This window comes from Lepus europaeus, chromosome 7, assembly GCF_033115175.1.
Source record: "Lepus europaeus isolate LE1 chromosome 7, mLepTim1.pri, whole genome shotgun sequence".
In the NCBI taxonomy this organism is placed as follows: Eukaryota; Metazoa; Chordata; class Mammalia; order Lagomorpha; family Leporidae; genus Lepus; species Lepus europaeus.
The window spans coordinates 77,305,445-77,327,606 of NC_084833.1; the positions used below are offsets into that span (position 1 = coordinate 77,305,445).

Genomic DNA, 22,162 nt, shown 5'->3' on the forward strand with positions numbered 1-22,162 from the left:
CTGAGATTTAAAAGGTCAAGGTAAAATTTCCAACTATGCAGCTAATATGCCTGGTGAATTCCATGGTGAATATGGACACTTTGATGGAAACTAGATGTTTTAGGATACTCAAGGAAAACTGGATTTAGATCTAAGTTCTAATCAGAATTCCATTATTTATTACATATGTGCCCTCAGATGAGTTATTTGCCTTCTTTCTACGCTTCAGCCTCCATATTTGTGTAGAGAATTAGACTGTGAGCTTTATGGTTCCTTGCAATCCCAAAAGTTTGTGGTTCTTGTTAACAAAGATCTGTCTAATTTGCCTGTCACATTATTTCTAATAGATGTTTTCTGTTTATTCAGTGCAGAGGTTTCATACCACTGTGAATACCCACTGTAGATTCCTAAGAGCTATCCAAAATTTGAGCTGTTAATTGTCCACTCATTATGCTATTACTGCTCACTCAAAAAAGGTTAACCAAATCTCTAAAATGTAAGATACACACCACAATAAGTTTAGCCATCCTTATTTTTTGTATGGCCTCTGGCTTATCAAATATCTAGGGATGATTTTACAGTTCCCTAGGCTTTATCTGTGATAAAGTTCATAGTTTTGTTTTTAATTAAAATACCCTCCAATGTTTGTCTTTTTAAAATATATACCTACATAGATGACTTACACGCATCTAAATGAAGGAATCAATGGTAAAAATTCTCTTAAGCACACATATAAATCCTAAGACACATATCACTTAAACATCCATAAAAAAGCATTATAAGAATTTAATAATCATTGCCATATTGTCTTGTGATTTATACAATTTAAAAACCAGCTTGTACTTTCATATAGATTTTTTAAAATATAACATCTGAATTACAAATTATCAGCAAAATCCACTATTTCACAGCTCACCACCACTCAAATATTTAGAAAAAAGTAAAATAGTGGTTGATGGGAAGGTATATTAAAATAAAAGGTAGCTTCACTTTAAAAGCAAAAATCTTCATAGAAATCTGTATGCAAGTTTCTGAAAATGCTGCTGTAAAAGTCAAGTCTGTTATTAAATCAATCCCCTGTTATGATGGGTGACTTGTATGAAATACTGGAAGGTACACCCTACAATTTAGGAATCGGTGTGGCTGCCACTGCTATGCTCTCAATTGCACACTCGTCCGTTCCTCTTCGGATGCGGAAGTAGCCATTCTCACCCCAGCTGGTGCCCCAGCTGTTTTTAACAATCCAGTAATCCACCCCAGTGGCAGGGTCAGTGCCATAGCCAACAAGCAGAACTGCGTGATTAGTCAGTTCAAAGGGGTTGAAAGGGTCTCTCAGACCCGTGTGGTGGTAGATCCCCTTGTGGTAGTGGAGGAAGTCATCGTAGACCTCAAAAGCCACAGCCATGGGCCCATGATGGACAAGCTCAAGCTTCATCAGGGCTTCATTGCAGCCCCCATAGAAACCGCCCACATAGTGGTACTCAGAGGAGTAGTAACGAAAGCAATCCGCCTTCATTTTGCATGGAGAATCAGTGCCTGTGTAGGGGAAGCAGTCTTCTTCCACCAGTCCGAAATCCTGGGCATACTTTCCTGCGATGAGGTACGGGAAGCCACCATTACAGCCTGAGGATACACAACAAACACATTTATGACCTCTTTATTACAAAGCGTATAGCAGAAGTGTTCCAATTCCTATTGTTTCTTCTTCTGTGCTCCATTATCTCTAATATCGTAGCCTTGGTAGTTGTCCTTGGCTTGCATGTTCCTTATTCATTCATCCATTGACCAACTAGCTGTTTTTCACCCCTGTAAACTGCACAGTTATTCACTTAGCACCCAACATGGAAAGCAATCACGGCATATAGTGAAGTGAGGAGGCTCTGAAGCCTCAACCCAGAGCTATGAGGACTTTAACTTCTCTGTACTCTCAGCACTTATCTGTAAAATGATACACAGTAATAGCACCTTCCTCATGGGGTTAGATTAGTTACTTCTCTGTAAAATATAAGAGAGATGGCTGTCACTGCTAAATAACTGGACATCACACCACAGCGCTTCCTCAACCAAGTCATCTTTCGACCTCTTGCATTCCTGGCCCAGTGATTTGCAGGTACTTTAAAATATCTCTGGAGAAATGTAATTAAGAAATGTTTATTTTGATGCAAATGTTTTGAGAGCTGGGAAACATTCCAGTGGCCACATCTGGAGTTGACAGAAGAAAACCTCAAAATGGTAATGATTCTTTCTTAATCAATGGCAGATGGGCTTTACACACGCATTACATGTCTTGTTCTGAATTCCCAAGCACAAAATGTTTTTTTTTTTTTTGTTTTTTTTTTTTTTAGTTTTGACAGATAGAGTTAGACAATGAGAGAGAGAGACAGAGTGAAAGGTCTTCCTTCCATTGGTTCACTCCCCAAATGGGCGCCACGACCAGCGCTGTGCCGATCCAAAGTCAGGAGCCAGGTGCTTCTTCCTGGTCTCCCAGGTGGGTGCAGGGGCTCAAACACTTGGGCCATCCTCCACTGCCCTCCTGGGCCATAGCAGAGAGCTGGACTGGAAGAGGGGAAGCTGGGACTAGAACCTGGCGCCCATATGGGATGCCGGCACCGCAGGCGGAGTATTAACCAAGTGAGCCACAGCGCTGGCCCCCCAAGTACAGAATTTTTAAATTATCTGAGAAATCATATTAGCATGGCTTAATAGAAATTGAGTTTTGGAATGAAATTATGTTTGGAAGTGAAACTCCAATGCTCTAAAGCTGTGAATCTTCAAAACATTACAAAACACATTGGTGTGTCACCCCAAACCTACATGGATAGCGGCTATATCTACTTCTGCTCAGGGTTTTGAGCACTGTTAGGTGTTATGTGTAAGAGGTGGTGCTTACTCAATATACACTAATGACACTGTGCTGTGGGGTGAATTGAATTCCGTGAGAAACCATCTGTTAAGTCAATGACAAGGCCAGACCTGCACATAAGTTTTCTGACTACAGACACTACTCTCTAGTATACCATCCTTTTGCTTCTGCCAACAGTAGCCACTTGCACACATGTAAATAGCTCAGATAATACACCTGACATACAACTTACCTTGAGCATACTGGCTGCAAGACACAATCTCCTGAGGACTCAGGATAGGGGTCTGAGAATTGTTGGTTAGTATACGGATTCTTGCTTCCAGCATACCCACAGAAGCAAATGAGTAGCAGCTTCCACAAGATTCTGCAGATGGAAAAGAAAAATATAAATCCAAGAGGCATGTGAAGCCTCACAAGATACATTAATACAGTATTTATATTGAATATTGTTGCCATTCATAAGAATCAGCACTAGGAGAATCAATCAGCAAAAACTGTGGAGCTTGCAGGCAAACATTAAAATTTCATACTTTGTCATCAAAAGGCAAACCTTACTACATTTGACTCTCAGAATATTTTAGATTTTTAAGAAAAAATAAACACCTCATAACTTCTGAGATTCTTGATTTTAAAAGGGAATCCATGTCCACAGCACTCTGAGCCATCAGGTTAAGAGAAGCTTTCAAGTAATCTAATGCAGTGCAATAAATGTGTCTCTCCCCAAATTAATGAAATGTCAACTCCTAAAATGATGGTATTAAAAAGTGGGGGCTTTGGGAGGCGAAAGGTCATGAGAGCAGAGCCCTCATGAGTAGGATTTGTGCCCTTATAAAAGATTCCAGAGAGAGGAGAGCTCTCATTTCTTGTACCATGTAAAGTTGTAGCAAAAACACAACAGTCTATGAGCCAGGAAGAGGGTCCTTTCCAGATACCGAATCTGGAGAGCCCTGATCTTAGGATTCACCATCCAGAGCAGTGAGAAATAAATTAAATTTCTATTGTTTATAAACCACCCATACTATGATATTTCCAAGCACCAGCAGTATTTTCGAAAGCATGATAGGTAGAAGTAACCCTGAGAGTGGCTCAGGTGTGTCTGTATGGTAGAGAATTAGGTTTAAACGGTGTCAAGGAGACAAAATAGGGGAAAGTTCAAAAAGTTGGACTTCATGAAAAGTCCAATTAAAACATTTATTTTAGTACCGAAAACTTGAAATCCAAGTAAGGGTTTTTTCATAATAGGTAATTTCCAAACATTATACAGTGTCTTCATACAGCAGAGCTCAAGAAAGAAAAGAATGATCACAATGATAAATATAGATTTAAAGTAGGTAATGAGGAAGTAAAAACATGGGTCAAAGGAAGATAAAAAGCTATTAAATGAAGATGGAGTATAGTCTATATTTTGAAGGAAATGAATACCATAAAAATCAGTTAAATGTAAATTAGTTAAAGATTAGATAAAAAGTAATTAAATGAAGATGGGGTGGTGAGAAAAGTAAGCCACTTTAACACCTGGATGTTTAGACAAGGACAAAACAAATGTACTTCAAATCATCTACTAGGAATATAGTTGCTATTTAAAAAAAGGGAAAACATTCTATTACAAGGTAATTTATAAAAATAATATTCATTTTCTTCAAAATATATACTTATAAGGAAATTTGGTATAAATGCAACAAAATGGGACTTCTACTTTGTTATAATTCTAAAAAAATAAGGATCGCTTTGCTCTCTCTATTATTATATATAATCTATCTATATTTATCTATATATATCTTTGTATATATATATATATATATATATATATATATATATATATACACTATATCCATCTCTGCTATGGATACAAATTTTACATGGAGATATGCTCATATCAAATCCCAGACACTGACATTAATCGGTTCTTCACAGCTGGTGTGTTATTCAACTTGCTAACATATTAGCTTTAGCAATTTATTTGAATTTTTTGGATGACGAGCATGCACTTATGAATGCAAAATAAGCTTTATGAATAATTATACAATTCCAGTAACTTAATCCACACACAGTGAAGTCTCTTTAGTAAATCTGAATTTAGTAACTTCCTTCTTTAGAAAGAAGTATCCACAAGTATTAATATGCATTTGAAATATTACCAGGAAAACATATGATCAGGGACACTGTTTTTCTCCTCTCTAGGTAACTGCTGATTTACATTCCTATGGAGGCAAACAAAGCCAGGACACCTTATGCTCAGCCTTGATTATCTTAAACTCTGTTTGAAATACTTATGTTCCTTAAACTAAACTATGGAATTCCAGGGATATTAAAGGAAATGGATTTTCTTCATCATGGTGCCTGACACAGTGAATAAACTAAATGCATGTTTGTAGAATAGGCCAAGGAATGAACAGACGAATACGTGTCTGCACCTGAAAGTAAAGGGAATTCAATGGACACAGTCAACTTTTAATGTTTCCTAAGCTACAGGAGAGACAGAACCCTGGATGATAACATGAACCTCCTCTGGAGAGTACAATACCACAAGGTCCTGCGGTAGACTCTGTCTACAGTCCTACTTCCTCTTATTCTCTATCATTTCTGATAGCCCTCAAAATCCCCCCACCCCAATCTCAGGTTTATCCATATTATAAACTCCTTTTGCTAATGAAGGTCCATCTAAGCTTTGAGTATTAGAAGAGAAATACTAGGAAGACGACCTTGCAATTCAACTACTGTACAACCTACTCACTTGATAATATGTGAGGTTTGGAAACAGCCCATCCAAGGTCACATAGCTAACAGATGGTAGGTGCTAGCTTCAGTGTCTCCTAGGGCAGTAAGATTAGTGTCCTTTGACATTAATAAATATACTTAGACATATTTCCAGATTTTCTTTCCCTGTCATGTAGTTACTAAATAGAACAAAGTTAACTTCTCAATGTATTTCAAAATCATCCCAATAGTAATATCCTTGAAAAAGGAGTCCCTGTTTTAAATGACACCAAAGAGCTGGATGAGTGGATAAACAGCTAGAACTGATGATGCTTTCATGAGACTCCAAGGTGTCCCCAGAGAGTCTGGAAATGGTCCCCTTTTGACCACCCAACCTTCCTGGCTCACAGCAGTCAGGGAAATCTTCTCTCTCTGTATTGACCATTAAATCCTCATTATCTGACCATAAGGAGCTGTGGAAGGACAGGCCACAAGGACATTCAAGAGCTCAGAATGCTGTTAACAAGGCAATCCCAGCAATGAGAAAAGATAACCTCCCTCAACTCCCAGAATTTCCCAGAAGAATGTCAGCTGCCAAAGTAATTAACACCTCCTTTCAAAAGGCAAAGCCAGTGTAGGTTCTAAAGGACCCATGACCCCTTAAGAAGACTACAATGCATTAAAGAATAAGAAGTGCATCTGACCCACTTGGATTTGCAGTAACCACATTTCCACAATCTCAGATAGATAAATGTGATTTTCATATGATTCAATGACATTCAATTGCACTTTTCAGATCTGAACTAGGAGTGAGGAGTCAAGATTCTTTTTCTCCTCTCTTGCTTTGTCATTCATTAGCTATGTGACCTGGGTCATATCACCTGACCTTGTTGGCATTCCTTTTTATCACAGGCATAAGACGAATTGAGCGGAACAATTTAAGGTCCCTGCCTTCAGAATTTAGAAGAAAGGTGCAAATGGCCTAGACTTTAAATATTAGGGAAAAAGCCTGCATTTCCTAACTAACATGACTGATGAGAGATGCTCCCCCTCTCCTCTATTAACGATACAATAAATAAAGACAGCATAGATGAGAGAAGAATAAAATAAGTCCATCTTGCCCAATTTCACAGCTTCTCTCATTCTCATACCTCAGAGGAGATTAGCTGTAAGGCTTGTTCTTAAAATTGTGTCAAGCATAAAGGTAAAACCTCATTTGTCTTCCCAGTTTTTCTTTTTTCTTTAATCTCCACTTGTTCTATGAAAGTTGTAAATTCCCTCAACTGCAGCTAATTCTGAATTCTGGGTTATATATAACAGTGGTATTGTTAAAGTTAGTGGAAATCTCCAACTAGCTCAATTAGCAGAAAGAGAAAGTAATTACTCTTTTCCCAACCTACAGTAGAGAAAACCAAAAAGTCAAAGAGGAAGAGCTAAGTGCATTATTTTCTCAAGTACTTGACAAGATACCATAGAAGAGGAATCTATTCAAAAGCAATTAATCCATCAAAGCCAGTTTTGAATTGCAGTTTGTATGAATGTATTTATAACACTCAAAGATAGGGAACATTAGAAATAATGCCTTTTACTAGGCTACATTAAATCAGTGCCAAAGAATTTTATATTAGAATGTTGAATTTCCAGGAGATGCAAGATGGCTAAATAAGGAAAAGAGGTGCTGATTTGACCACAGGAAGATACCAGAAGGACAGAGTCTACAGAAATAAGAGAGATCCCATGGAGCAGCAGGGACTGTACAGCCAGGAAGCGCTGCCAGCAACTCCTGCAGCTGGTGGCTGGCGGGGACGCCATCTTCTCGGAGTCAGGTGAGAGGAACCTGCAGCAGTCAGCACACCTCAGATGATACTGTCTGAGGGAGAATCTCGAAATCCCTACTGACTGACTTTTAATCCAGACGGAAGTGCTGGTGGGGGGCAGGGTGTCCACCTAACCTCAGGAAAGAAGGGCACATTGATTTCTTCCCCTCCCCCTCCACCAACAAACCCAGCAACCAGCAGGGAGGAACTCCATCTTATTAATAAAGTGAGTGGAGGCTGCTGCAGCCCATGGACCACAGGTGGATTCTGTTGGAGGGATAAATCTGTGGTCCCCACTGACTTTGAGTCTGGTCTGGAGATTTGGCATAGGGAAGGGCATCCACTTAGGTCTGTGAAGTGAGGGCACACTGCTCCCTACCCTCAGCCCACCAAGGCTCTGGCCTCAGGCAGACAGCTGGCACCAGGAATGGGGTAGTCACCTTCATGGAGGGGGAGGTTTGCGGGTAGAGAGTGGATCCCCTGCTCCCAGGGAGCAGAGTGTGGGAGGCCTGTGCCCTGTGACTGTGGGAACCCTATGACTGTGTGATAGGGCATGAGGTGTGCCTGTGTCTTTGGGCAATCACTGGGTCTGGTTCCAGAGTCTTGCACAGATCCTTTGTGCAGCGTGTGCACCTGAGTGCTTTGGGTGCACAGGCACTGTGGGCATGTTGTTTACCTTAGCAGAGAGGGGCTGGGACTGTGAACATGCCAGCTGAGGCAATCATACATCACCAAGCTGACAAAGGATATCTAGCAAGCCTAACTTGGCTATCACTCTGGACTTTTGCCCCACCCTTGAGAACTGGTTGCTCCCTGGCCCCAATCAGCAGACATCTCTGCTATCCATTGAAAGAGCAGGCATTCCACTAAGGCATCCAAGCACATTTCAAAGATCAAAGCATTCAGAAGAGGAAAACAAACAAGTGTTCTACCGATATGTAAAAATAAATGTAGAAATACAAGAAACATGAACAAGGAAGACAATATAACTCCACAAAAGGAACATAACAACATTTCAGTATTAGAATGTGAAGATGAAGACTGATGAAGTTCCAGAAAAGGAATTCAAAAGAATGATGGTAAGATTACTCAAAAACACAGAGAAGCAGTTATGTGAGTTAAAGAAATACATCCTTTTTTTTTTTTTTTTAGTTTATAATGTTTTACTATGATTTAGGTTTTGTTTTCTCCCAACAGAACAAAATTATATGCATAAAAAAATCAGGTATCAGAAAGACTCAAAAGGCTGTTTTTCACTTTGTTCAAGTTTTGTTTCCAGGCATTGAGTGTATCATACAGTTGTTGCCACTGCTGTTTTCCGAATGTCCGATGTGTGCTATGACTGACAACTACTTTTCTCTGAGTCTGATCAATTTTGCAGTAGACCATTTTAGTTCTTACCGCATCAATAACAAATGCTTCAACATCATCAGCTCCAATCTGGAGTTCTTGCTGCATTGTATCAAAAGAAATTTCCTTGTTTTCTACTGCCATTCCCATAAAAGTAAGTAGTCTCATTTTTGCCATATTCTATTCGTGTAATAGCCCAAGTGAATCAATGAAGTCTTTATTATTCTGATAGAACTTGACATATGATGCCAATTTAGCACTGACAAAAATGGTTAAAAGATCATGAATAAGCTCGCCTTCCAAAAACTTCACTGGTTTCAAAGTAAGAAGATGGTCAAAAAGAAATGCATTTGGGTCTTTCAGTGCTCGTACAATACACCTGTGGGCATCAACTCGAGCCTGGGAAGCATTGTCCTCTGTGTAACTTCCAAGTAATTCCACCATGACTTTTGAAGCAGCATCACTTTTCTTACAGTCCACGAGTGCCTCATAAAGAAGCCTTAAAAGGGTGTGCTTCTTCTCAGTGGTGAGATTCCAGTCAGAAATCCATTTTCTAACCTGATCCAGCTCAGTTGGAATGTACTGGATGGCCCCACAAGAGGCTGCCACTTTAATGAGGCTGCAATACACCGTGTACCTTACAGGAGTATTCTTATCCATTCCATGGAAAAGGTTGCTTAGCAGCTGCAGTCTCAGAGACGGGCGTTCCCCTTCCCGAAACTTGACCAGCTTTTCACACAGGCTTTCAATCAAAGCTTCTTGCTTGTCTGGTTCCAGGATCAAAAGCAGGGATACCACGCTGTTCATCACACTTTCAACATCTTTCAACATCAAGCAAATGTTACAAAGGATATAACATAAATGAAAAGAATCATCTGCAATTACTACAAACAGCTATAGGCCAAAAAATTGGATAATCTGGAAGAAAAGGATACATCTCAGGACACATGAAATTTATCATTTACCTAAAATGAGGCATGAAGACACAGAAAACCTAAATAGACCAATAATGAAGATGGAGGTTGAATCAGTAATAAAGACCCTCCAACAAAGAAAGGCCCAGTATTGGATGGCTGCACTGAATTGTACCAAACCTTTTTTTTTTTAAGATTTATTTTATTTATTTGAAAGAGTTACAGAGAGAGGTAGAGACAGAGAGAGAGGTCTTCCATCCACTGGTTCACTCTCCAAATGGCCGCAATGGCCAGAGCTGCGCTGATCTAAAACCAGGAGCCAGGAGCTTCTTCCAGGTCTCCCATGTGGGTGCAGGGGCCCAAGGACTTGGGTCATCTTCTATTGCTTTCCCAGGCCATAGCAGAGAACAGGATCAGAAGTGGAACAACCAGGATTAGAACCGGCACCCATATGGGATGCTGGAGCTTCAGGCCAGGGCTTCAACCCGCTGTGCCACAGTGCCAGCTCCATGCACAAAACTTTTAAAGAAGAACTAATTCCACCCTTCATTAACTATTCAAGACAACTGAAAGGGAGGAAATTCTCCCAAACTCCTTTAATTCCAAAACCAGAAAAAGATAAAACAGAGAAAGAGAACTATAGATCAATATCACTAATGAACAGATGCAAAAAATCCTCAATAAAATACTAGCTGATGAAATCCAACAATACACCAAAACAATTGTTCACTTGGACAAAGTGGGATTTATCCCTGGGATGCTCGAATGATTCAACATATGTAAATTAATAAATGTGATATATCACATTAATAAATTCAAGAATAAAAACCATATGATTACCTCAATAGATGCAGAGAAAGCATTTGATAAAATACAACATCCTTTCATGATGAAAACCTTAAGCAGATTGGGTATAGAAGGAACATACCTCCACACAATCAAGGAAATTTATGACAATCCACAGGCAACATCATATTGAACTGGGGAAAAGCTCAAAGCACCTCCATTAAGATCTGGAAGCAGGGCCGGGGCCACGGCTCAATAGGCTAATCCTCCAGCTGCGGCGCCGGCACACCCGGTTCTAGTTCCGGTCAGGGCGCTGGATTCTGTCCTGGTTGCCCCTCTTCCAGGCCAGCTCTCTGCTGTGGCCCGGGAGTGCAGTGGAGGATGGCCCAAGGGAGACCTGCACCCCATGGGAGACCAGGAGAAGCACCTGGCTCCTGGCTTCGGATCAGCGCGGTGCACTGGCCGCAGCGCGCCGGCCGCGGTGTCCATTGGAGGGTAAATCAATGGCAAAGGAAGACCTTTCTCTCTGTCTCTCTCTCTCTCCCTGTCCACTCTGCCTGTCAAAACAAAACAAAAAAAATCTGGAAGCAGAAAAGATGCCCACCCTCACCATTACTATTCAATATAGTTCTGGAAGTTTTAGCCAGTGCCATCAGACAAGAAGAGAAATCAAAGAGATAGAAATGGGAAAGGAGGAAGTCAAATTATCCTTGTTTGCCAAAGACAAAAAATTTAATCAAGAACATGAAAGCTCTCTCCAATGAAAACTACAAAACATTAAGGAAAGTCATAGAAGGCACAAAAAATGAAAAAATCATCCATGTTCGCAGATTGGAAGAAGCGACATCTTCAAAATGTCAATACTACCCAAAGTAATTTACAAATTCAATGAGATCTCAATCAAAATACCAAGGACATTCTTCTAAAATCTAGAAAAAAATGACCCTAAAATTCTTATAGAAACAAAAGAACCTAAATAGCTACAGCAATCTTAAAGAATAAAAACAAAGTTAGGTGCATCACAATAACAGATGTGAAGATACATTACAGGGCAGTTATGATCAAAACAGCTTGTTACTGGCACAAACATAGACATGAGGACAACAGAACAGATTAGAAACCCCAGAAATTAACCCACACACCTACAACCAATTAATATTTGATAAATGAGCTAAAATTATGTCCTAGAGAAAAGATGGTTTATTCAACAAGTGATGTTGGGAAAGTTGGGTCGCTGCATGCAGTAGTTATGAAACAAGACCTGTAGCTTACATTCTATACTAAAATAAATGCACAATGGGTCAAGTATCTAAGACCTCACTTCATCAAATTACTTAAGGAAAACAGAGGGGAAACACTGCAAGACATTGGCATAGGCAAGGACTTCTTCAATAAGGCCCCAGGAGTACAGACAATCAAAGCAAAAATAGATAAAATGGCATTACAGCAAGCTACGAAGCTTGTGCACAGCACAGAAACACTACAAAGTGAAGCAGAGTGACAGAATGGGAGAAAATATTTGCAAACTACATACCTGATAAGGGATTAATAGCCAAAATATATAAGGAACTCAAAAAATGCAACAACAACAAAAGAAACAATTCAGTTAACAAATTGACTAAGGATAAGAACATGTGTATAGCAGCTAAATTACAATAGGTAAGATACAGAATCAACCCACATGTCCATCAACTGATGACTAGATAAACAAAACGTGAGGTGTTTGTGTTTGTGTGTGTGTGTGTGTCTGTTTGTGATGGAATACTACTTAGCCATTAAAAAGAATGAAATCCTGGATGTAACTGGAGACCATTATCCTTGGTGAAATGAGCCAATCCTAAAAAGACAAATGCAAGTTTTATCTGTGGTTGCTAATATATAGAATACAAAAAATCCAATGTATATGAAGGAAATTGACATCTTGAGATTTGATTACTCTTCACAGCCCTTGTCTATACTCCTGCAGAACAGCAGTCTTTCTACTTTATACTTGTTGAATTCTTTATTTAGTGAAAGATTAAGTTTGTGATTATGGATAAACTGAAAATATGTTATTGCAAAAATTAAAAGAAAAACAAGAAAGAAATGACAAGGAAGGGTGATTAAGTATCATTATATTCTTAAAACTATACATGTATGAAATACATGAAAACTGTTCTCTTTATATAAATTAATTATGAAAATAAAATATAGAAAAGAAAGTTGACTTTCCTTCCTCTGTTAGATGTTCTGTAACCTTAACAGAAAGAACAATATATTAGTAGCTTACTAAAGAGCACTAACCATGTGCACACCCTCAGTCATCAAGTCAACGCATGACATGCATTATTTACTTAATTCTCCCAAATAGGCATAGGAGATCTATTTGTTAGGGTAAATTGTAATCATCTCTTAACATCAAAGCTTTAATTTCATGCTCCACTCATTTTCTCAATTTTCTTCAAAGCTCTTTCATTTCCAATCCCAGCTTTCCAAAGAAGCTCTCCCAGGAAACTAAGTATGTAGGGAAGGATTTCATGATCTACGTTTTATAGTTCCTGAGCCTCAGAATATCTGATAAAAGGCTGAAAGATGAGATTCCTGGTACCAGATGAAGCATGAGCATTTCGCTGTTTGACTGGCAGAAGACCAGCTCAAAGACTACAAAAATTCATGAGGATTTAGAATGGCAGATGTCCTAAACAGCACTCTGGCTTCAGAATCAGCCCTTAAGGCATTCGGATCTGGCTGAAAAGCCCATGAGAGTATTTCAGGCATGGAAAGCCAAGACACTCTGGAAAAAAATAAAAAGACCTAAATGAAAGATCTCTGTGAGTGAGATGCAGTGGAAAGAACGGGGCCATCAAAGAAGGAGGTACCTTTCTCTGAAGGGAGGAGAGAACTTCCACTTTGACTATGACCCTGTCGGAATAAGATCGAAGTCGGCGAACTCAAAAGGCTTCCAGAGCCTAGGGTGATTACTGATGCCATAAACAAGAGTGTCAATTGTTAAGTCAACAACAGGAGTCACTGTGCACTTACTCCCCATGTAGGATCTCTGTCCTTAATGTGTTGTACTATGTGATTTAATGGTATAACTAGTACTGAAACAGTACTTTACACTTTGTGTTTCTGTGTGGGTGCAAACTGATGAAATCTTTACTTAATATATACTAAATTGAAAAAAAATTCATGAGGATGGAACTTGAAGGGCAGGTGACAAATGCTGAGAAGTAGAAGAGGTCATCATCAGATTTTTAGGAGGGAAGAGCAGCTTCTCATTAGGTATTATAAATTTATAATCCTCTCAGAAGACATTAATCAGAAAGTTTCCTGACAGCAAACTCTACACCTATTTTATAGAAACAAATAAGTCATGTGCATGATTATCTTCAAAGTGAATTCAGAATTAATAAACTTGAATATAGGTTGAGCACCCCTTATCCAAAATGCTGGACCAGAAATATATCAAGTTTTAGGGTTTTTCAGATTTTGGAATATTTGTACAGATTTTTACCAGTTCAATATCTCTAATGAAAAAGTTTGAAATTTGAAATGCTCGAAAATCCTAAATTTTTCAGGAATCCTCACAAGGTTTCAGATTTCATGGTATTCTGGATTTCAGATTTTTGAATTACAGATGACCAGCCTGTATTGTATAAGTGCTTCTCAAAGTTACTGTTCTCTAGAACTTAGAGTAATAAGATAATCTGATATACAGTGATTTCAGAGGAAGTGTCATTAAATAAACTCATGTGGAATCAAATTTTTTTAAATGATCAATCAAATGCAATTACAGTCATACTTTTGGTAAAACTTAGCTCTGTCCCCAGGCCACTACTCAGGAAGCTGGGTTAACACTGATCATCACTGATCACATTCTGATGCAAAGTGAATGGTAAGTCCTTACAAAGCTAAAAAGATCCACCACAAAAGCTTTAAAGATCTATTTCCTGGGCTTCTGTAGTAATTAAAGACTAAATAATGAGGAAAATGGAAGAACAGGTAGCAAAAAAGGATTCTAGCACACCCTTGCAGAAGAAAGGCCACATTTAATTGCATTCAATTATTCATTTCTATAGGAGGTCTCTCCTACTGGGAGAAAAATGACTTTGACTTACACATCACTCTGATTGTCACCAGCTACCTGGGACATATATAGAGAAGGAAAATGAAGAAATGCTGAGCTCAGTTGGACAGATTATCTATCACCAAGTCTGTAATGATATGAACAAAGCAGTAGGAATTCACAGGTCATATTATTTTTGATTCCTTTATTAAAGTAGGTCATGGCCATTCTCTATGGGTAGCCCCCAATCCATCCCAGAGCCTGGCACATACCTATGTTCAATAAATAGTTCAAAATCAATATGTACTTTTAGGTGTGTGTATTTATGTGTGATTTTTTTTTTTTACCTTGGTTTCGAACAGGACTAACAAAATTGATACCACCAACATTTCTCCAGTCCCAAGATGCTGGCAAATCTGAACTCTTTTGTTGTAGTTCAGCAGTCAGTGGTGCAGGTTTGGGCCTAGGATAGAAATACACATTAGATATTAATAAATAGTCTTTCCTTTGAGGATGATTCTATAACCTCTAATTGCCTGGTGTTCATCATTACAGTAGTAGCTAGGATCTAGATTTAGACCCAAAGAACACTTATCCCAAGTATTTCAACGTGTCTGTTGTACTTGTGTCAACTATAAAGTTCAGTTGTGCAAATGGCTTTCATTAATTTAATTTTCAAAATCCAATTATTTCTCCTTGTGAAATGCACTTATTTTTCATATCACTGTGATGCTATATTTAGTATGCTAGAATAGCTACATTCTCTTACTTTTGACAGATTTTTGATCATGAAAAGAGTAATGAGAAGTTGAGCACACAAACAGTACAGAGAAAACACAGACATTGCTGATGTCTGATTAAGCAGATAGTGGGGCTGGTAATTACGTGCTTATAATAAAGAAATGAAGTTGACAAGGAAAAAATTCTGAGTATAAAGTAAGCAGATTAGCTCCATTAACTACAGAGAAATCATAATAAAAGTACACATACTTTGATATATAGTAAGACACCAGGGAAATTTCCAAGTTGTGAAAAACACACATTTTCTGGAAATGAAAAAACAATCATTCTACATGCATCTTGGTATAGAGACTTCACACACACACACACACACACACATACACACACACACACCAGCACTCCAGCTCTAACTACGTGAGACTTCTTGGAGTCTCCCTGAGCCTGCACAGGACATGTCTTTGTGCTGTTGCTCCTTTCGGGTAACACTTTGGCCAGCACATAGAACTCCCCTTGGAGTTTCCCCTTAACATTTTTAAAAACTCAAAGAGTAGCCTCTACCCACCAGCCTCCTACAAAAAGTCACTTCCTCTCTCTATATTAATTCAACTTTGGTTAGGGCACTTTTCTTACACTATAGTAGCATTTATTTTTTTTTATACCAGTATAAGCTATTTGAACTTTTGTTCCATTTGGCATTGCCATACCACACTATTTTTAATATGGTTACCCATTTGGTATCAGTAGGTTCCAATTTAACAGCTGGAAAAGATTCTTTCTGGACAACATGCCCTCTGCACCGATTCTTGAGTTGTCCTATCACTGACATACTTCTCTCAGAGATAACACAGGAGAAAATGACAGAAGTGATAGGAAACAGAAAGGAAGAACTAAAAAACCAAAAATTCATTTGAGAGTAGCAGTCCTAACCTTGAAAATTTATAGATTAGATAGCAAATTCTATGAAGCATCAACTATTTGTTCACAAAAATATTTTCTAAGCCAGGCACTTTGGTTGAAGATCCGTATGAATTAGAGTTAAACATAAGGTGTTTTGATGATACAGAAGACAATGCTGACAGACATAAAGACAATGTTGACAGACAAAAATCACTGTAATAAATATTAGGAAATAACAGTGTAAAACACACAACCTGGATAATGTCTAAGGAATAACTAAGGCACATAAAAACTGCACCATGGATTTTACAGAGTTGGAGAAGAAAACAACTTTTGACATGTCTCCTGAGATTTATGAATAAAAACTAAACAACAAACAAATATTTAAAGGAAATTGTTTCTATGAGTTCATACTGAAAGACCAAAAAATCCAATCTATCCATACATTTTAACTTATTGTCTTATATATACCAAGTAATATGGTAAGTAATTCGCAGAAGAAAAGAGAAATTTAAATTTGACAGCATAATGTAACTTCAGGGTATCAGCTCAGAGTCATATTGATCTGCTACAAATGGCTTCAATGCTCATTACCTATGTGACCTTTGACACAGTGGTTAACGTCATACAACTACAGTTTACTCCTATTAAAATAACCAGAGCCATACTACCTTAAAGGGTTATTGTGAAAATTAAATTTAATAATGGTTAACAAGTACTTAAAATACTGCCTATCTCTCAGAAGTTCTTAATAAAGGGCAGCCATTATGCTATCTACCATCATCATCCATGTCATTAAGAGGATTAAATAAGATGTTCATACATTTATGTGATTATCAAATATCTTCTTCCTTACATTTTATAAGGCAAGGTATTTGCCTATCAATGAACATACACCCAAAACAAAAACAATGAAGGAACTGAGGCTTCATGGTATGAAAATGAACACAGTAAAAGAGGAGTTTAGGAGATGGGGAAGTGAGAGTTAAAAAACATTTTAAGAGTACTGTATGTTACCGGCTCTTAATCATTTGAACCCAGTCCCTTAGGAATCCAGTCAAAATTCTACCCTTAGAAAATGCCCACAAACAATAAATTTTATCTATAATTATGGCAGTTTCACAGACTCTCCTACACACCTCAGGTAAAAATCTTTGAGAATTTGTATTGAATCACTGGATTCTTACAACAGAACTAATTTATACACAAACATGCTATCAAAAACCTGGAGGCCAGATTATATGTTCCAATATTTCCTTTGTATCTCAATTCTATGCCCTTACTGTAAATATTCTATGGAAATTTAGTCACAAAAGCATCCCTTGATAAAGCTAGACCTTCCCTAAAACAAAACTGGTTAGCAGGAGAGACAGGAGACCTGTAAGAGAGCCTTGGAAACGTGGCAGAGTTCAAATCTTGTAGACAGGAGCATCAGTCTGCCCAGGTTCAAACGCTGGCAACACATGTCTTTCAACTGCTCCTTTAGAGTACTGTTGCTGAACAGGTCTCAACTTCCTGTGTCACACAAACTTATTAGGACTCCACTTAGTGAATCTGAAAAGGGAACACTATATGCTCCCATTTCCAATCATTTAAACAGAGCATCTAACAGACTCACAGTTTCCTAGAAATACCCTCTAAGAAATACAATAGGATATTTTTGGATTATGGAAAGATACTCTCAGTTAGACAGGAAAAAAACTCCCCAGTTTCATAACTGAACAACGCCACGGCATTAAGCTTATTAGTCTGCAGATGAAAAAGTTAGTGCCGCAACTTAGTTGTGTAATCAACCAGCTGGCAGCCTGTGCAAATAACAATTTGAGCCATGAACCCTATAGTTCCCTATATGAAGGAGCTGACCATTGTACTGTCTGAAAGTCAAATTTTTTTTTTGACAGGCACAGTGGACAGTGAGAAAGAGAGAGACAGAGAGAAAGGTCTTCCTTTACCGTTGGTTCACCCTCCAATGGCCGCTGCGGCCGGCACACTGTGCTGATCCAAAGCTAGGAGCCAGGTGCTTCTCCTGGTCTCCCATGTGGGTGCAGGGACCAAGCACTTGGGCCATCCTCCACTGCACTCCCGGGCCACAGCAGAGAGCTGGCCTGGAAGAGGGGCAACCGGGACAGAATCCGGCGCCCCAACCGAAACCAGAACCCGGTGTGCCTGAGCCGCCGGCAGAGGATTAGCTTGTTGAGCCACGGCGCCGGCCCTGAAGGTCAAATGTTTTAACATATTAAGAGGAAAAGAACTCACCTTCATGATTTACTGATTCCCATTATCTTCATTATTGATTTCCAGTTACCCATCTTTAAGTTATATTATCAAATTCTCCCAAAGCAAGGTATGGCATCACAGGAATAGCCTTAGTTATTTAACAAATGTTAGGCAATTACGTACTTTTTCCTAGATTCAGCTATAGTACTGAGGAAATTTTTTAAAAATCTACCCAACCTGATTACATAAATGCAAGTATTATGAGATAATGTTCCAAAGTAAGAAAAACACCATGGGGTATGTATGCTAAAGATGAGAAATATCACCTCTGGCACAAGGTAGTAGCTGTATGTCTAGACGTTAAAACAAAGATAAGATTTTCAGATTTTTTTTTTTTGGACAGGCAGAGTGGACAGTAGAGAGAGAGACAGAGAGAAAGGTCTTCCTTTTTGCCGTTGGTTTACCCTCCAATGGCCGCCATGGTAGGCGCGCTGCGGCCAGTGCACCGCGCCGTTCTGATGGCAGGAGCCAGGTGCTTATCCTGGTCTCCCATGGGGTGCAGGGCCCAAGAACTTGGGCCATCCTCCACTGCACTCCCTGGCCACAGCAGAGAGCTGGCCCGGAAGAGGGGCAACCGGGACAGGATCGGTGCCCCGACCGGGACTAGAACCCGGTGTGCCAGCGCCGCAAGGCGGAGGATTAGCCCACTGAGCCACGGCGCCGGCCAGATTTTCAGATTTTTCTAGGTGGGAAACTTGACAGTTATTGTATGCAACTCAAAGTGTATTTGAAGTGAAAACTGGCATCAATGGAGGCAAATGGAATGTTTTTGATAATTATGCATCATATTGTATGAAAGTAGATCAAGGTATAATTAAGGGCATATTTTGATGCTTCAGATACCAAGCTAAACATTATTCAATAGGCTGTGGGATAGTCATTGCTGTGCATAGGAAGAGAAGCTTGCAGAATTTCACAGAGCAGCTAAGAATGGGGACAGAAAAGGAAAGAGACCAAAGTGATAGGAGAGAAGACACAAATCCAAAGCACAGGAGAGAGATGACAAAATCCTAAACCACTGTATAGGAAATAGAAAGGGAGTAATGGAAATGATTTTCACAGCTGAAAGCAAAATCCATAAGCAGGACTTGAAGAAAAATAGAATATGTTATCAATAGGAAAGGGAGATGGTCCAAAAAAAATAACATAAAAAGTTTAAATTGAGATGACCAATAAAACAGTGGCAAACTAAGCAGGTCCTGGTGGAAGGGTAAATGACATTCAACACCAATATTCTTATCGGCACTAGAGATATGTACTTTATTACCTTGAGATTCTCTGATTGTGACCACCACTTTTCCTCATCAAATCTCTCAGGCTAAGAGTCTCATATTCCATATATGTCGTTGCAGTCCAAGACTTCTGAATGGTATTGATAGCTTTCACAAAGCTGTGGTCATATTTGTAAAGTCTATTAGCATACCTGCCAACAAAAGTGAGATACTTTCAGATACAGTCTTTACTGATGTAAATAGATTCCATTAACCTATTAAGTCCCAAGTTTTCTGGTCTGCAAATATTTCAACAAAATAAAATTTACTTCAAAGTGCCATACACAGTACATTGATTGCTAAACATAAGTATGGCTGTCCTATTTAGAGGATGATAGGACATAATGGGTTAATATAGTCACTCACACTCTTCTGTTTAATTGGAAAGTGGTATGATCTTCCAGGTAAGTGACTGGCAATATGTTTCAACAGTGTGGAATCATAATGCCTCCCTTTGAAAATAAAAATACAAGTTAACCAAGATGTAGATAAAAGGATATTCAATGAGATGCTTTTATCCTAGTTATAAGTTGTAAACAACCTAATAAATGTTCTATGATAAGGGACTGATTAAATTAAAATGGAATTTAATTTGCTGTAGAAAGTTCATATTCTGTGAAAATGTCTAAAAGATTATTTAGTGATGTGGAAGAGTGTTCACACTCTATTAATTAAAAAAAGAAAATCAAAGATTATACATATAATCACTTTTGTAATATTGATTGTATACTACAAATACATTTTTAAAATGCCAATCACGGTTATCCCTGATGGATGGTATGAGATCACCAATATTTCCCAGTTCTTACAATTCATACATTGCAATTTTATAACCTTTGAAGAAGACAAAAATATGAAGAAAAGACAGGGGCTGGCACTATGGCATAGCAGATAAAGCCGCTGCCTGCAGTGCCAGTATCCCACATGGGCACCAATTTGAGTCCTGGCTGCTCCACTTCTGATCCAGATCCCTGTCTTTGTGCCTGGGAAAGCAGCAGAGGATGGCCCATGTGCTTGGGCCCCTGAACCCACGTGGGAGACCCAGAAGAAGCTCTAGGATCCTGGCTTCAGATTGGCCCAGCCCTGACTGTTGCAGCCATTTGGGGAGTTTTCCAGCGGATGAAAGACTTCTCTTTCAATGTCTCTGTCTCTCCCTCTCTCTGTAACTCTACCTCCCAAATAAATAAATAAATCTTAAAATAAAAAGAGATGAAGACATTAGAAACTGTACCCAATGTATGTATAATATGCAATTATTATAACTACATGATACAGAAAGCATCCCACATGGATGTTTGATTTATATCATTTTTACTCAAACTTCAGTTCTTGAACCACACCAGCAGCAGCACCTGGGAGATTTATAGAAATGCAGACTCTTAAGTACCCAGCTTAGACCATTTGAATCAGAATCTGCATTTGTAACAAGACTACTAGGTGTCTCACAGTTACATTAAGATGTGAGCAGCAGGGACCTGCATTGTGGCCCAGCAGGTAAAGCCAGTGCCAGCAAGTCCGTATCCCATATGGACAATGATTAGAGTTCTGGATGCTCCACTTCTGATCCAGCTTCCTGCTAATGTCTGGGAAAAGCAGCAGCAGATGCCCCAAGTACTTGGGCCCTTACCACCTATGTGGGAGACCAGCATGAAGTTCCTACCTCCTGGCTTAGCCTGACCCAACACTTGCCTTTGCAGCAATCTGAGGAGTTAACCAGCAGATTGAAGATCTCTCTCTCTGTCCCGCTATGTAACTCTTTATAAATAAATTTTAAAAAGATGTGAGCAGCACAAGTTTACATTATGCCAAATGCTTAAATACATATGTAAATAATTCTAACACACAAAGAGGTTGTTTACAAAGTAAAAAATTGAGTGAGTTAATTATTTACTTAATTAAAACATTATCACAGCTATGTGTCAGGTACTGGGATTACAGAATAAGATTATATAGTTTAAGTGCAACTCATGGTCCAAGATAACCACGAACATTCAATTCTGCAAAGCAAGATATATCTAACATGACTATCATTTCAGGCATACTATGAACTTTTCTTTTTTAACTCAAATTTGTAGAAAGGGACTCTGATCAAGTCAAAGAATCTGAAAGCCATAAAAAAAAAAAAAACAAGAAAAATGTACAAGCACGTCAATAATATTTTCGTGTTTTCAGTTCTCCCTTACTTGTAGCAGAGTGTGAAACTAGAAAGGCAGCTTTCTTAAACAGATGAGAAAACTGCCTGTATCTTATTTCTGACAATACTAATACAAGAACAAAAACAAGTTACAGTTGCCCAGTTGTTTGTTCAGGCACAAGAGTAAATTTCCGATTGTGAATGAAAGGTTTCTGAAACATTTTCCAGTGGTTACAGTCACTTGTTCACTGACTGACTGAGAAGCGGTAGTTAAGTCCTACTTCCCTTACTTTAGATGGTATCATAACACTCAGCAAAACCTCACATGCTGGATCAGTGCCATTACAGTAATAACAAGATTCCACGGTGGGGCTTAAACACTATGATT

At 38.8% G+C, this 22,162-nt stretch overlaps 2 protein-coding genes across 2 annotated transcripts in view; both read right to left on the reverse strand.

The window, feature by feature from the left end:
* Positions 1–730: 730 nt before the first annotated feature.
* The window catches only part of CTSC (cathepsin C), a 48,123-nt gene continuing 26,691 nt past the window's right edge, over positions 731–22,162 (reverse strand). The window contains exons 4-7 of the mRNA XM_062196850.1: positions 19,637–19,792; positions 14,802–14,917; positions 3,075–3,206; positions 731–1,602 (exon numbers count right to left, since the gene is read on the reverse strand). Coding sequence (XP_062052834.1) covers positions 1,100–1,602; positions 3,075–3,206; positions 14,802–14,917; positions 19,637–19,792 — 907 coding nt within the window. The 3' untranslated portion in view covers positions 731–1,099. The remainder of the gene's footprint in view (positions 1,603–3,074; positions 3,207–14,801; positions 14,918–19,636; positions 19,793–22,162) is intronic.
* LOC133764616 (eukaryotic translation initiation factor 3 subunit M-like) lies at positions 8,504–9,546 on the reverse strand. Its single transcript, XM_062198292.1, is given in 1 exon segment — positions 8,504–9,546. A coding segment is annotated over 1 exon segment (960 nt). The 5' UTR covers positions 9,538–9,546; the 3' UTR covers positions 8,504–8,577.